The sequence below is a fragment of the Aspergillus nomiae genome, assembly GCF_001204775.2.
Source record: "Aspergillus nomiae NRRL 13137 chromosome Unknown contig00154, whole genome shotgun sequence".
NCBI lineage: Eukaryota > Fungi > Ascomycota > Eurotiomycetes > Eurotiales > Aspergillaceae > Aspergillus > Aspergillus nomiae.
The window spans coordinates 272-15,169 of NW_015378209.1; the positions used below are offsets into that span (position 1 = coordinate 272).

Sequence of the window (14,898 nt, forward strand, 5' to 3'; positions counted from 1 at the left end):
TCCTTTTGTCCGTCACGATCCGCAGCGGTCCGTCATGCGTCTAAATCGCTGTTTAATATGAAGACGATTAGCATTCCCTTTTACCGTCCTGTACGACCGGTCGTTACGAGTTCCGGCAACCGATTGTAATGTAGAGCAGAGCATATGTATATCTGTAGTACATACATGGATCGTAAGGAAACTTGAAAGTAGGACGCAGTTCCTGGTGATGTGCTCCCCGATCACCTATTGGTGGCCTACGCGCAACTTAATTACTGAATTGCTTTGCAATATAATGATCTAGCTGAACGTTTCGGATGAACGCAACCAAAAATGCTACTTTGAGTATGGCCCATCATGTATTAACCTTCATTAATTGGTGGTGTAGATTACTTGTGCTTCACCATTGGCTGAGGATACCATATATGAAAGGAAATGAGATAAAGGGAAAAGGAATGAAACTACTGCCAAGTTTAAGGCATTGACACAAGGAAGGGTCATTCCTTCGAAATTTGGTTCTTACGGTGGCCTAGGTCTATAAACATGTCCGAAAACTTATACCAGGTTAATAAAGCTGCACACATAGCAAGGCAATAACCAATCAAAAGAAAGAAAATGGGAAGACAGCTGAGAACAGAATGGGGTCTGACACTCCCCATCATAGCACAATAAAACTCTCATGATGAGCTTATTGCATCTTCTCATATGTAGCCATAAGGGAGCCTTGTTCATGGATGTTAGCTTTTTACATTGACTCAAGATCAGTTTCGTAAAAGCAAACTCACCAATGAATGTAGTCACTAAACGAGAGCGGACCTGGCAAATATCTTCAGGAACCAACCAGATGGTTGCACCTAGCTTTCTTGCTATACTGATGCTCAACTTGGCATTTAAGTATGCTTCTTCGTCACTGCGGCCTGGAGTTACAATCTCATAGTCCACGTAGCTACTCCTCATGCCGTTAAGCACGTCAAGGAGGAAGATTCCCGAGCCGATTGACTGATCCTTGAAACTGCGTATCGACGAAGTCCTGCCGCCTCTGCGGGACATGTCATTTGCCCACCGGATCATCTCCGAGTCCGTAATCTCACGCTTACCCATCCGCTGCGCCAAGCTCGACAGTGTGTTTGTGATATCTTTCCGCATTAGTTGCCAAACTAGCCCCAGTGTAAGAGTACGCTGTCCATCAGTGATATCAGCCCCCTGAACACCAACAAGAGAAAAGCCGATATTCTTTCCAAGCTCGGTGGCATAGTTCGTATTTTCAACCGCTTTGAAACGCATCATTTCACCACCAGAGGTTGGTGGTCTGTTGACATGCCTCCAATTAACACTTCCGGGAATTACTTTATCATATGCCTGGAGGAGAATAGTGCCATCCCGAAGATCATCAAAAAGAGAGTTAACAGCTGGTTGGACATCCAGTGAATTTAACCAAAGCGTAAAGACTCTAGCTTCACGCTCTCCCTCAGCATCGAAGTCTTCGACTTCGAGCTTCTCTTCTTCAGTGATAGGGTCAAGACCTGGAATCGTGTTAAATAAATTAGCCACAAAGGCAAGGTTAAGTTTGGGGTTCCCAGCAACGAGTGAGGTTGGGGTCAGAAACTTTCGACAACCCAGTTTATCCGCGTTAGCTAGAACCTGCTCAGCACGCTGAAGCAAATCTTGTGTTTGCAAGGGACCTCGTGAACAAGCATCGGGTGCCAGTTGGTTGAGAAGAACTGTATAATTTTCACCATCTTTCACATCAGTTGAAAAGTTTGTCACCCTGCAGTATTGATCAGTAAATGTCTATGCATCCCCTGACATTATCCCGAGAAAACACAGGATGGCAACATACTGTCTGTTCCATTTTGCATTCCTTAGATGATAATTGAACCAACGCAACAATATCTGTTCAGGAGGCAAACGTAAAAATTGCTCCAAGGTTTCATCTTCTTCAAGAAGTCTATAAAGCTCAGGGTGAAGTTTGATGTCGATTTTCCCCAAAAGACCTCGGCGAATAATCTGCCAGATCAGGCCAAGGATGAGATGTTCGCGCACTTCTATTATATCACCACTTCCAATATTCACAACTGAGCAGCCAATACCCTTAGCCGAGTTGATCACTATGTTGTTATTCTCGGACATGTGGAATGCGTTCAATTCCTTGATTTTCTTTCCTGGCTTGTTCAAGACACGCTCATCGATCGTATCTGGGACACTGTCATTGATCAATTTTGCTAGAACCAACCCGTCTTTACATTTATCGAACATCTCGAACGTGTCGGTGGCGAACGGCAGGAAGTGACCAACGTCTGGGTCCCCAGCAAGAACGGCATTGATGTGTCTTGTGAATTCGGTCCTTTCATCCTCATTGATAGTATGAGTTACATTTGCCGATGAACCTTGGACGTGGATTCTTCCTCCTATGCTGCCTTTCGAGACATGGCGAGAGGAGCCAGCGCCATTGCCAGGTACTACCGCGGCGGGACCTGCAGTGCCGGCGAGCCCGCTTTGCCCCGAAGTAGAACGCAGCTTGGAGATAAGCTGTTCCTGTCTTAGTTTCTCTACCGTGGAAATAAAAAGAACATTGGCTCGAAATGGGAAATACTAACATCCACGTAGTCTTCAAGTTCTACCCGGCGAGAGCTATCCAATTCAACCTCCTTTAGCGCCTGCCGTACGATGTCATATGGCTGGCGTTCTGCTTGTTGAGTAGCTTTGATCACAGTCGCTTCATCCAAGTAGCCTTTATCATCAACATCTAACTTTCTAAAGGCATCTTGGAGAGAGAAGATTTCGCCCTGGTCGAACTGTGGGAACTTCCTACGGAGATGACCATCAGAGTGAGACTCATTGCTCAGTAAGTGGGGTAGTAAAAAGATAGACGTCCTGCATAAAAAGTCCAGGAAATGCCAGAAAAAGGAAGAGAGAGGGAGAGAGACACACAAACCTTTGAAGCTTGATGACGTTCATTATTGCTTTTCTTTTTCGCCACGCCGGCCGATAACCAACGGAGTGGTTTGTATGTTATGCTGTGGAAAGACACAGGCTAGCAAATGATAGCCAAGGATGACAAAGGGTTATAATATCTTGGGATATTTCAGGAGGAGATTGTCAATTGAAGAATGACGGCAAAGCAAACCGAAGTAAGCACTGTCCGTAATTCGGTAGCCTAGGCCTGCACTTGAGATGGTTTGCGTTGGTTTCCCCTGGATGACGGAGTGGGATTTGATGGAAAGCGGAGTGGGGTTTTTGGGCACTAGGAGGGTGGTGACGACGCGGGGACCAGCTGAACTGACAGATTTCTTCAGTATTAGGTATGAAAGCTACTCAGGAAAACTATGAGATTTAGTTTATTTGTATTGTTTGAATTATTCTACTTTATTGAAATTGTGAAATTCACCTCTTTCGTTAACTTATACTATTGAATACATGGATAAGTGGTTTATACTACTAGTAGTCTTTGATATTGGTGATGACGCATGATGATGTCGACCCAAATTATTTGTGCCGCTGGGATCTTCTTACAAATTCTAATCCATAAATCTCTCTGTATGTTGTGCCTCACCTACCTACTACATGTTATATGTACACTATCATTACCTTACTATTCTCAGAGGGAGTGAGGTACTACACAAATGTACTTTATGTACATACATATATACTACCAGTACTAACTGGTATATATCTTCTGTTTCCTTCCCCGTTCTTTGGGGTTTAATCTGGTCACGACACGTTGCCTCAAAAGTGAGCATGTCAAAACTTTGATTAACGTCAGATTCTATCAGTTACTCAGTGCCCCACAGCTATTCCTCTTTTTGTTCTTTTTTCCTTCTTCAATTATTCTCTAGTTTTCTTAGCGCTAGAATTCTGAGTCTAGTTACGCACTGATATATTACTCATATACACAGTACTACTGCAGAACTCAAATTTTGTCCTTCAACTGAAGGAGGGGGAAGAAAAAAAAGAAAAAAAAAAACTAAAAGAGGCATCAGATTTGCAAGTTCTGATCCCGGACCAATTCAGAGTGTTAATTCCTGGATACATTTTTATTGACCACGCTTAGACTTATTAATTTTACTTCAAATTCAACCTCCCTGAGTTCCCTTGCCGGTCAATCGTTCATTCTTGACCTCGTTCTCATTTGGCAACAGGCAGTAGTTCGTCGAATTGGCTCGCACTTCAACTCTTCGAGCTCTTCAGAGCTCAATGTCAAAGGAGAATCAGAGAGGGACATTCCTGGGGGCGATCTCTCCTTGGAATGTCTCGAGGAGTACGACCCCTCAACCCGTCGGTGGCTGCAATGACACACCAGACATCTTGCAACGCTCTCAAGGCCAAGACCATACAGTCACTCACAGACATCGCCTTAATCCACAGCGTTATCCCAAAGACTGCCCTTCGTTGCGGGTAAGGTGGTTCTATGCTGTGGACTCCCCAAAATGGAAACCGGCGCTCACAGAGCAAAAGAGGGATACCTCAAAACCTCTTCCGCCCCCCAAGAAATTCGTCCCGTTTTCAGTCAAGGATTCCCAGGCCATTGAAATTGCATTTCAAAATATAGCTGATGTCGAGGGTGGAGAGGGTGTAAATCGACCTGACGAGGCCACTGACACGGCCCAGGATATCACAAAGGTACCTGTCAATGAGGACTATCTTTTCGATGTGGATGTAGAGCGAAGGGAGCTCAGTCCGGCATATTGGATAGGCCCCATATACGAAGTTCGTCGTGGAACATGGTTTATCCAGGACGGCTCCACGATCAAGCCATGTGAAGAGAACCTCGCCACTCAACTTGAGGAGGGCTATCTTAAAATTAAACCGTGGCGTTGAAGAAGTCGAAGGTTCGTCATCTTGACCCTTAGGGTCCTCCTAAGGCCTGTGCAGTCATGATCCCTTTTCCAAAAGCACAAAGGCATAAACTCACGCTGCTCTTAGAGCCTAGCACTTTGCGCGATCGTGCTGAAAATGCTGGGCATATGACCCACGTACCCGCAAATGGACTCCACACTTATCGTTTATTTGGCGCCTACATGAATAGCTTAGTGACATATCAGGATTCCTCGTCAGCATTACTGACAAATGATGACTTCATGTCCCGTGTGAGCACCACGGTATACCAGAAGCTGGGTGGGGTACCAGGTACACGATTAGTGCGCGGCTTCTCTGAGACAAAAAGACAGAAGGAAGCGCCTGATTCGAGAAACCCCAATCGAAAATCAAACCAGGGCTCGGCCTCTACTTCTGAAGCACGCCGTTCAGATAATCAGGATCACTGTGGACTAGAAGGCATGAAGTCTGAAGTAACGGACTCCCATTTTGAGAACAGCACCACCCCTGGGATAAACAAGAGATCAACTCTCGAACGGCAGATGTCATCTCTTGCTAGCGAACCGCAGAATGCGGCTGAGATCGAAGAACAAGCTCGTAGACAAGAAGAGAAGGAAATGGAGGATTCGAGACAGGCTGATGGTAATGATAGAGACCGAGAAATTGATCATCTAGTTCTTGTTACTCACGGGATTGGGCAGCGACTTGGGCTACGGCTAGAGAGTATCAACTTTATCCATGATGTGAATGTCCTACGGAAGACCATGAAAAATGTGTACAAAGTGTCTCCTGATCTCCAGGCCCTCAACTCCGCCTTTGGGGATAAGCACGAGAATTGTCGTGTTCAAGTACTCCCAGTGTAAGTGATTCCATATAGATTCAATCTGTCAAGTTGATGCACTGATCCCCCGGCCCTCTAGTGGGCTTCTTTCGAGGGAGATGGGGAAGAAGGCCCGAGAAACTGAGCCACGCTGTTAAGCCTTCGCTAATATTGGCTAGATGCTGGAGGCACCTCCTTGATTTTCCCTACCGAGGGGTGAGCCAAAATCGCAAAGAGCTTGATCTTGCAGACGCAGACGTTTTCGAAGATGACCCCTACCCCGGCTTGGCTGATATTACACTCGATAGCGTACCCGCGGTTCGAAATTTAATATCTGATTTGGCAATGGATGTGCTTTTATACCAGAGTGCATACTGCGAGCACATATCGACCATAGTTAAGCAGGAATGCAACCGGATTCTCAAAATATTCAAAAGGAGGAACCCCTCTTTTAGGGGATCAGTGAGTCTCTGTGGGCATTCACTCGGGAGTGCCATTCTCTTTGATATCCTGTGCCGTGAAAAATCCACAGCTGGCTCGCAGGGATCATCTGCTCCTGTGGGACAGCAAGGTAATCCGCCAGCATCCTGGCAAGACGGGCAACTAGAGTTCGAGTGCAAGGAACTGTTTTGCTTGGGCTCTCCAATCGCACTTTTTCAGATGCTGAAGGGAAAAACTATTGCTGGTCGATCCATGTCGGGAAGTAAAGCAACTAAAAACACTTTCTATGTGGATGGAAAAGACACAACTGTCAAACCATCACCTAGTCAGGCTAACACAGGAATGGGGCCCGATGATAAGCATTTCCATGTTTCTTCTCCGAAATGCGAGCAGCTTTACAATATATTCCATCCTTCTGATCCCATCAGCTATCGCATAGAGCCACTTATATCACCAGCAATGTCGTCGCTCCGGCCACAGCCTTTGCCGTCAGTAAAGAAGAGCCTTTGGGCAGCCTCTGGACAAAGCCTTTCAATAATTGGAAGCCGTGTAGGCCAAAGTGTGGGGTCTCTGTGGACCAATTTCACGACAGGCGTCGCGAGTAGCTTGCTTAATCGCAGTCTTGGCCTTGGCGCTGAGGATATTCCTCAACCAAACTCTGCCATCCAATCGCCGCCATCGTTCAACACAGATGCTGATCTCGCAGATAGACTTGATCGGCATCCTACTCTTATAGACTCGGACTTGGAGACGCTTTACGAGGGCTTCCAAAAAATCAAGGATGCACCTGGAAAGAATGCACCAGCTCCTGCAAGCGATGACGCTACTGAGCATCAGGGGAACGAAATTCGTATGAAGAGATTAAGGACCGAGGATGCAAAAGTGAGGTCCCTGAATTCGAATGGGCGAGTTGACTATAGCATACAAGAGTAAGACTCCTTGCAGTACCTGTCAGACCTTTAACATAATGGGAGCGCTAACTCCAAAAAATTAGAGGTGCTTTTGATATATCTATGATTGCCAGCATCGCCAGCCATTTGACGTACTGGGCTGATGAGGACGTTAACCACTTCATGCTTTCACAGATGCTGTCTAGGAGAACTCCTCCACGGGAAGCCTAATTGAGACGGCCTTCAGGTTCCATGGGTGCCTTTAAGGAAAAAGAACCGGGACAATACAATCTATGATCCATGTAGATGTTCACAGACTAGTAGTTCGTGACTGTTGTCATATGCTTTTACCTGTATGTCATTATAAAACCGAAGTATGTAATTATTTATTCGATGAAAGCTGCACTGTTTCCGCAAGCTTAAACTTTCGAGTAGTCTGCTCTACTGAGGTACCTGTTGCATAGGATACCTACTGACAAGCGAACTCTACTATAGCTATCAGTGTGGATTACCCTGGGTATAATAAATTGTTTCAGAAAGTAATAGGCCCTGATGCCTACCTGGTATTGATATGACTGTACGGAGTACTCGGTATAGATTTCGGCCAGTTTCTTCTGTATTGTGCAGTACATAAAGACAGCCGACACTAGTGTCCTTAGTGGTATACTACATACTACTAGTAGTAATCGTGAGGGCCCGCATCGACAAAAAACAAATTTGTCCTCTTCCTTCCCGCAGAGTACCTTTTTTTTCCCTCTCAGTTTCTCCTCAGATGCATGGAAGTCCCAAACAACACACAACAATATAACATGGACTCAGAGCTACAACAAGTGCGGAAATCCTGGGAGCGTATCCGAGCCGCTAGTCCCATATATGCGTTTCTTCTTAATGATATCGAAATCTACGACGCCGAAAAAGGCGTGTTTCACTCCCGGATTCAAGTTGCTTCTCACCACCTTAATTCAAAGGGTACTTTGCATGGTGTTTTCTCGGCCTGTGTCACTGACTGGGCAGGCGGATTGGCAATCGCTTCCTGTGGCCTCGACTCTACGGGAGTGAGCACAGATATTCATGTCAATTACCTTTCTACGGCGACCACTGGGGACTGGCTGGAGATTGAGGGTCGGGCTAATAAAGTGGGGAAGTCACTGGCTTTCACATCAATTACTATTTCTAAAAGGGCTGAGACTGGGCAGACAACAATTGTTGCACATGGAACCCATACAAAATATATTAAAACACGATGAACTCCCCTTTGTGGGGATGCGCCGGGTCATACAAACATCGCAGGCTTGAAGATCCACAAGGGCCAGGTAGCCTCAAAGAAAGAAAATAGGGAAACAAAAACTCCATATGTCCTTGATTGATCTTAATAGTACCGCCATTATCTCTACATCTGGCATGAAACATGTGTACTTTGAATGCCTGGATTCACTCGGATGACAGAGAATAATTCCACTCTTAGATACCGTGTTTTTTCGGCAGTAAAGCAAGGCAATAACAAATAGAGACATTTCAATAACTTCTAACAGCTACTTCTCGTGTTGGATTGGTGCTTTTTTAACCACGGGAGTTGTTGTGATGTATCTGGAATACAGTGTTATCAACAGCATAAACTACCATCCCTATTTAGAGATACACCTCTATATCTGTACCTGAAAGCATATAATTTTCTTGGACTCGTACCTACATACGTATGCACATAACTTTGCCTCTGGTATGGTTAAGTCAAGAATAGGGTGGGCCGCATGGTTCATATCGGTACATTCCCGTCGGGTATCTAATTAGTCTGACTGGGTCTACACAGTACTAAGTAGTTAGCTTGCCCACTACTCTATCTACTCCGTTCTGTACCATGAACTTACCATAGGAGCAGTGCCTAGGAACAAACACACCCGTGCCTGGTCCTGGAAATTATTAATGAACAGGTGACAATTCTTAATTCCTTCTAGACCTGCTTACCACCTGTGGCAAACTGTCATTTCATGGGGTCAATAACCATGGACACTCCCGGCGATGCTCCTTCCCAGCCAAATGAAACTAACCTCCCCGACCAAGCAAGTGTTGCAGAACAACAAGCCGACTTCAACAACCATGGGACCAATATAGCGCAGTCAAAAGAGCTTGTTGATTTTGTCATTGGTTTCCTTTCTACTGCTAGCAATGAAGTTCTGCTCGGCGTCTTTGCTGGCTTGGTGGGCACAACATATATTCTCCTGGGAAGACTTGGTCTGCTCTTGATCGGGGTAACCAGTGGCATCGTCCTACATGCGTCATGGGAGGGGGCGAGCACTCATTCCTCTAAAAATGAACTGGATTGCCGACTTAAGAGAAGAGAAATGGGATTGGATATAGCTCATAGGTTACTGGATTGGTCCAAACGCAATACCACAAGAATTAAATCAAACGATAACCTCCAGAACCTTTCAAATGATGTGGTTGAAATAGAACCGGGCTACACTTCTTTCCGTCCAAAGACAGCTGCCGCGTTGGAATCACTGACCGACGCGGTGATCAGGGACTATGTCAAGTAAGGTCTCACATTTCTAAATAAGACAAGAGCTTACCAAAGAGAAAGTTGCTGGTATGAAACGATCTTGCCATCCGAGATGACGTTTCCTCTCTCCTGTCGGAAGACATTGATCAGTTTTGTCACCTCTGTGTCAACACACCTTTCACGTAAACGGCCAGCAGACACTTTTTTGGAATTTCTCACAAATTCATCCTCCATGTTAATCGTATTCCTGAATGAGTTGTCTACAGCGATTGAGACTATTGGGCCTACCATGACTCCGGAACAGATTATTCAGCGTTACCTAGAATATTCCCCGGAGAGCAGTTTGGCAAATGTGTTAGCAGGCCAACAACAACATAAGAAACTCAATTTGATAGCGGACGATATATTGGCCAGCTTTTTGGATCCGAAAGCGTATGCGCTGCCTCCTCTAAGGGATTTCCTTCGCGAAATATTAGCGGGTGTTGTCCTTGAATCCATCATCTCGAGTCTATCACGTCCAGAGTTCATCAATGGATGGATCATTCATCTTCTTAGTGAAGGCGATTCTGAAATCATGAGTGCAATCGATGCCGGTGTTGAAGGGGCGCGAACTCATGGTGTAACCGCAGCCAAGGATTTCAAACAAGAGAATATGCCTCTTTCAACTCTGAATGAAAAGGAAATAGGTTCAGAGGCTGCTCACATAGATAAAGCAACTGAAGAAGCCATGGTGGAAGCCAAGCGACTGAGTGCCATGATCGCAGCACAAGACTTGCAGCATCAAAATGCTGAGCAGTTGGTATACAATGATTTTCAAATCCCATTTTCAAGCGGAGAAGATCCCACTTCACAGCCCTGTCATGGGAAGGAATGTGTTGAGCATGATACTAGAACGCAATCAGTGCTTGAGAATGTGAACGTCAAGCTGACTCAGAAGATCCATGAGCCTTCATCTGAAAGGGCTTTCGAACTAAATCCTGCAAGGCGACCCTCCTCACCGTCTTCGCTACATTCAGCAAGTTCCTTGTCGTTGAATCAAGCATCGGAGAACGACATAAATGCCACCTTGACTCTCCATCGAGCTTCCATAACGGTAGATGATGGCGTAGATCTGGGGGGGAAGACATTGCTACGATCAAAACCTACATCAAATTACTTCGTCCAAATTGAGCCGGCGTCTGCGTGCTGCACAGGATGGATGGTTTTCAGGAACTACACAGACTTCGAGTCACTCCATGAGACATTAGAAACGATTTCGAGATTGAACGGAGTTCAAAAGTTTACAGACGATCACCCTGTCCTGCCTGCTTGGAAAGGACAGACAAAACAAGCATTGGCGAGGAGTCTGGAGCGATACCTCCAAGATGCCCTTCAATATGAATTACTCGCAGAGAGTGAAAGGATGAAGCGGTTCCTTGAGAAGGGTGGAAGGCTTGGTCCTGCATCTGCGGGCACATCCCTAAAGGCTGGGTTCTCTTTTCCGAGTCAGGTTTCCCTCGAAAATGTCGGAAAGGGGTTTCTAGGCGTCTTAGCAAATGCACCCAAAGGCGTTTCCGATGGCAGCAAGGCTGTTTTTGGCGGCATGACCGGAGTGTTCGGCGTGATGTCTGTTAAGAAGACTTCATCAGATATGGTTACGAATAGTCATAATCATAATACCAATATCCCTACGCAAAATGAAATCCATCCGCGCAGGTCTGAAGACGCTGGAAATCGGAGACGACATTCACTGGAGCCAGATAAGGGAACGGACGATACTCAGCTATCTTCCAGGTATCAGAGGCATAGTTCGCCACTGTTTGGAGCTGCGCCTGCTACCACGGCCATGAAGGGAGCCAAACCCTGTCAGGACATACCTCTTGGCAACCTGGCAGAAAATGCAGAGAGCTCAAGCCAGGTTCCAGCCGCAGAAACGGAGCGAGTTACTGCTTCTTCTAGCATGGATTGCAAACATCGTGGTTCGTTAGGACTCTCTGCGGGTAGGCCTAGGGAGGAACATACCCATACCCAAATAGAGGAGTGGGCGAATACTACTGCACAAGATATTTCAGACGGCCGAGGCAGCCCTATCACCCAAGAAGAAACCCGGATAGCTGTGGAACTTATTTTTGCAGTGATAAATGAATTATATACACTGTCATCTGCCTGGAATATACGCCGCACTCTGTTGAATGCGGCGAAGTCATACATATTACGCCCTGGAAATCCAAATATAGAGACGATTCGCAGCTTGTTGCAAGAATCCATGATTGAGTCCAACACATCTGATGAAGCACTTGGTTTGTATATCACCAAACTTCGTGAGAACGTCCTCCCAACAGAAGCTGAATTGAAGTCTTGGCCTTCAGCACCTAACGATGCCGAAAAAGAGCGTCTAAGGGATACTGCACGAAAAGCTTTCGTGCAGAAAGGGCTGCCACAGGCCTTGACAGGTGTAATGGGAGCAGCTGCCAGTCGCGAAGCTCTTGAGAAGGTATTCGATAGTCTCCAGGTCCCAATCATTGCGCGAGGGCTTGTATTTTCTGTTCTCATACAGGCATTGAGGTCCCTGATTTTTTAATGTGCCCTTACTACCACGACCTGGAATGAGTGCTGTTTAGGTACAGGTTAACTTGTGGTCCTATAGCCCCTATATGTCCTAGTCTGTTTAGAAAGCAGTCATAATGATCTTTTCTGACTTTTGTGGCAATAGTAGCAGCTAGAAGGATCATTTCTAGCAAGCTTATAGCAGTAGATCACGTGATGATAACACAAGATAAGGGCTCTGTTGTATCTTGTAGTACTGTCTTTATATCAACTTTGCTGACAGACACTACTTTACCAAAGATCAACACAGACTCTTCCGCCTACTCTACGCATCTCAATTGCTTCTGAAAAACAGCACATGCCATGGCTTCCGGATTTAGAAAGCGCGCGTCAGGTCCTGGCGAAATTGTAAACGATGAACATCCCCAGTTAAAAAGACCCAAGTTTACTTCAAGCAGGAGCGCCGCTGCTTGCGACTCTGACAAACGTCATACGTGCGTTACTGGAGATATTGATGCAAATGGGGATCGATACTGGGAAATATCAAAGATGCGCCGAGTCACCATTTCCTCATTTCGAGGAAAGACTCTGGTTAATATTAGGGAATACTACGAGAAAGATGGCCAACAGCTTCCCGGCAAGAAAGTTGGTCCCTCTGTGGCCATCTTCCTCATACTTTTATTGTATCCTGCTAATTATTCATATAGGGCATTACGTTACCAATCGACCAATTTGCCTCCCTTCTCACCTTACTGCCTGATATTGAGCTTACACTGAAGGATCTTGGAGTGTCTATTCCACGACCAGATTATGCTGGCGGACATAGTATCCCAAATGAAGATCACAATGAAGCCTCCGATAGTGGTGGTGATGGGCTTGGAGCCTCGCAACTGCCACGAAAAAACATTGAAGCGACAAGTGAGGAGGAGAGTGAGGAGTAGTTTTCCAGGAAGTGAAAGGCGAAGTAGAAATATTGTCTACAAAATAGCCTAGTCACTGTAATTCAGGCGCACCAATCCTATAAATCCAGGATATGGTCTGCTAGGTGACCTCCAACCTTTACTCTGCGTTAATGTCATGCGAATAGCCTTGATACATTGCAACTTTTTAACACGCTTGTTTCTTACGCCAATAGTATGCCATGATTAAGCCGCTATGTCAGATTTATGTGCGCCCCGTCTTTATCGTGTATAGATTTTCTTACAAGTCCTCAAATGGAAACCTACTGTCTGGTCTAGTTAGATACTTGGAACTCGTACATACCGACTGGCATTGTCATGAGTCTAGATGGGATGTGATTCTTCAGTCTCCATTTGTTAAATATAAACACCGTTGCAAGATGTGTGGTGTCATAGACTGGGAGCGAGTTTGTGGGAGTTTAGCGGGAGATAACTATTTGTAAAATTATCATAAATCATAACTAACATGACCCAGGTCTAAATTATAACTACAATACAACGAGTTGCCTTGCGCATAACCCGGACAATTTGAAGGCATAGAATGCTACGAGCAAGGCAGATATGGATAAATTCAACATAGTATAAGCTTTGGGTATTGAGAGTCAAACATGTACCGGTACATCATGATGCTACTTGTGGTAGGTCATATACACAGGCTCGTGATTGAAACTGATACGTCCACAGCCGGCTTGGGTGCTATTTTGCTAGCGAGAGCTTCATAGAATGTGGCCATGCATCCATAGAGAAACTCCCCGGAATAGCTTTCTAGCTCACTTCAGACCTTCGGACTCCCGAGTCGCTTAATAGCCTAGGGCCAGGACTGGACTCCGATTTGGGCAATCTTGATAGCCCTTGGTCGCTGTAGGAGCTAGTAGTTGTCTTGTCGTTCCAGCAGGCCATTTGTTACCGCAATTGTGTTTTAGTATATATTTCTGATTCTCTAAGTATCTATCAATCCACTTCTAGAAATATTGCCATCTGTGAGCTTGAGGGAGATGCTACGAACGTCCTTTAATAGTGCACCCTGGCTGTGAAGGTGGTGCTACGCTACAAGTACCGATCTGCTGAAGGAGACGGCAGCTTATAGACCATGCCGAAATGGCAATATTGGTTACTCTTGAAACACATTCTGATGGTATTAGTAGGGAAAATTGACTCCTGGAACTCTCATATCGTCCGGAGCTCATCAGAACTCATGGAATCCACAGACTACTAAAGATACATTTTGCTGTGTAACGTAGGGCGAGGAATCTACTAGCTCTTATATCAATATCGGTACTTTTCTTTAATGCCCCTCACATATCTGGGGATGGTCCTAAGCCATAGTTAGTTAACTAAACCATATTAGTCAAGTGTAATTACTACCGTCGACCATAAAGATAGCATCAATGATCGCCCAGGATTGAGTATGCTTGGTACTGGGTAGGTAATATGTACTATCTTCCTTCTAGGGCATGGCTACGCGAGTATCCATACCAGTGTTCATCCGTTTTACGTACAGAATACTTTGTATCGACCCTGGTATATACAGTACTATACATATACCTTATTGCCATGTTTTCGTATAAACCTCTTTTCGCTATAGTACGTCGGACTGGTATTATGGGAAAGAAGCACGGGACTTGAAAGGAAGAGGACAGACAACAAATTATTTCTTGTATATACATTTATACACAAGACACTGCGACTCCATGCTCTCCACCTCTATGTATCAATGCAGAGGTCTCATTTAACATAGAAAATAGTGCAACTGTGTCACACGGCTTGCATAAAACCCAGAATTTGGAAGAGCCTGTACCTATTTTAGCAACGCATGAAGGTGTTATTAGTATAATACTTTTATAATGCTATTAGTGATGTGTGAGTAAATAGGTAGGTAGATAGCAGTACAATTTATTACATGCCAAGTCGAAGAACAAGAAAGAAGTACAGCAAAGGATAAAGAGAAATGGTATCTCAACAGTATCAGAG

General features: G+C 45.2%; 3 protein-coding genes across 3 annotated transcripts; 2 read left to right on the forward strand and 1 right to left on the reverse strand.

The window, feature by feature from the left end:
* Window positions 1–527: 527 nt before the first annotated feature.
* Window positions 528–2,937, reverse strand: sac6 (fimbrin; the record flags this gene model as incomplete). Its single annotated transcript, XM_015550997.1, has 5 exons — window positions 528–702; window positions 765–1,747; window positions 1,820–2,508; window positions 2,577–2,787; window positions 2,915–2,937. 5 exons carry the CDS (start codon window positions 2,935–2,937, stop codon window positions 668–670), a joined length of 1,941 nt encoding a protein of 646 aa, XP_015406429.1. The 3' UTR covers window positions 528–667.
* A 1,236-nt stretch (window positions 2,938–4,173) lies between these two features.
* Window positions 4,174–7,176, forward strand: ANOM_005741 (DDHD family phospholipase; the record flags this gene model as incomplete). Its single annotated transcript, XM_015550998.1, has 4 exons — window positions 4,174–4,792; window positions 4,903–5,653; window positions 5,794–6,984; window positions 7,050–7,176. 4 exons carry the CDS (start codon window positions 4,174–4,176, stop codon window positions 7,174–7,176), a joined length of 2,688 nt encoding a protein of 895 aa, XP_015406428.1.
* A 1,769-nt stretch (window positions 7,177–8,945) lies between these two features.
* Window positions 8,946–12,909, forward strand: ANOM_005742 (PX domain protein; the record flags this gene model as incomplete). The annotated part of the gene is made up of 5 exons (XM_015550999.1): window positions 8,946–9,475; window positions 9,524–11,915; window positions 12,279–12,376; window positions 12,427–12,613; window positions 12,676–12,909. 5 exons carry the CDS (start codon window positions 8,946–8,948, stop codon window positions 12,907–12,909), a joined length of 3,441 nt encoding a protein of 1,146 aa, XP_015406427.1.
* Between the last annotated feature and the right edge of the window lie 1,989 nt (window positions 12,910–14,898).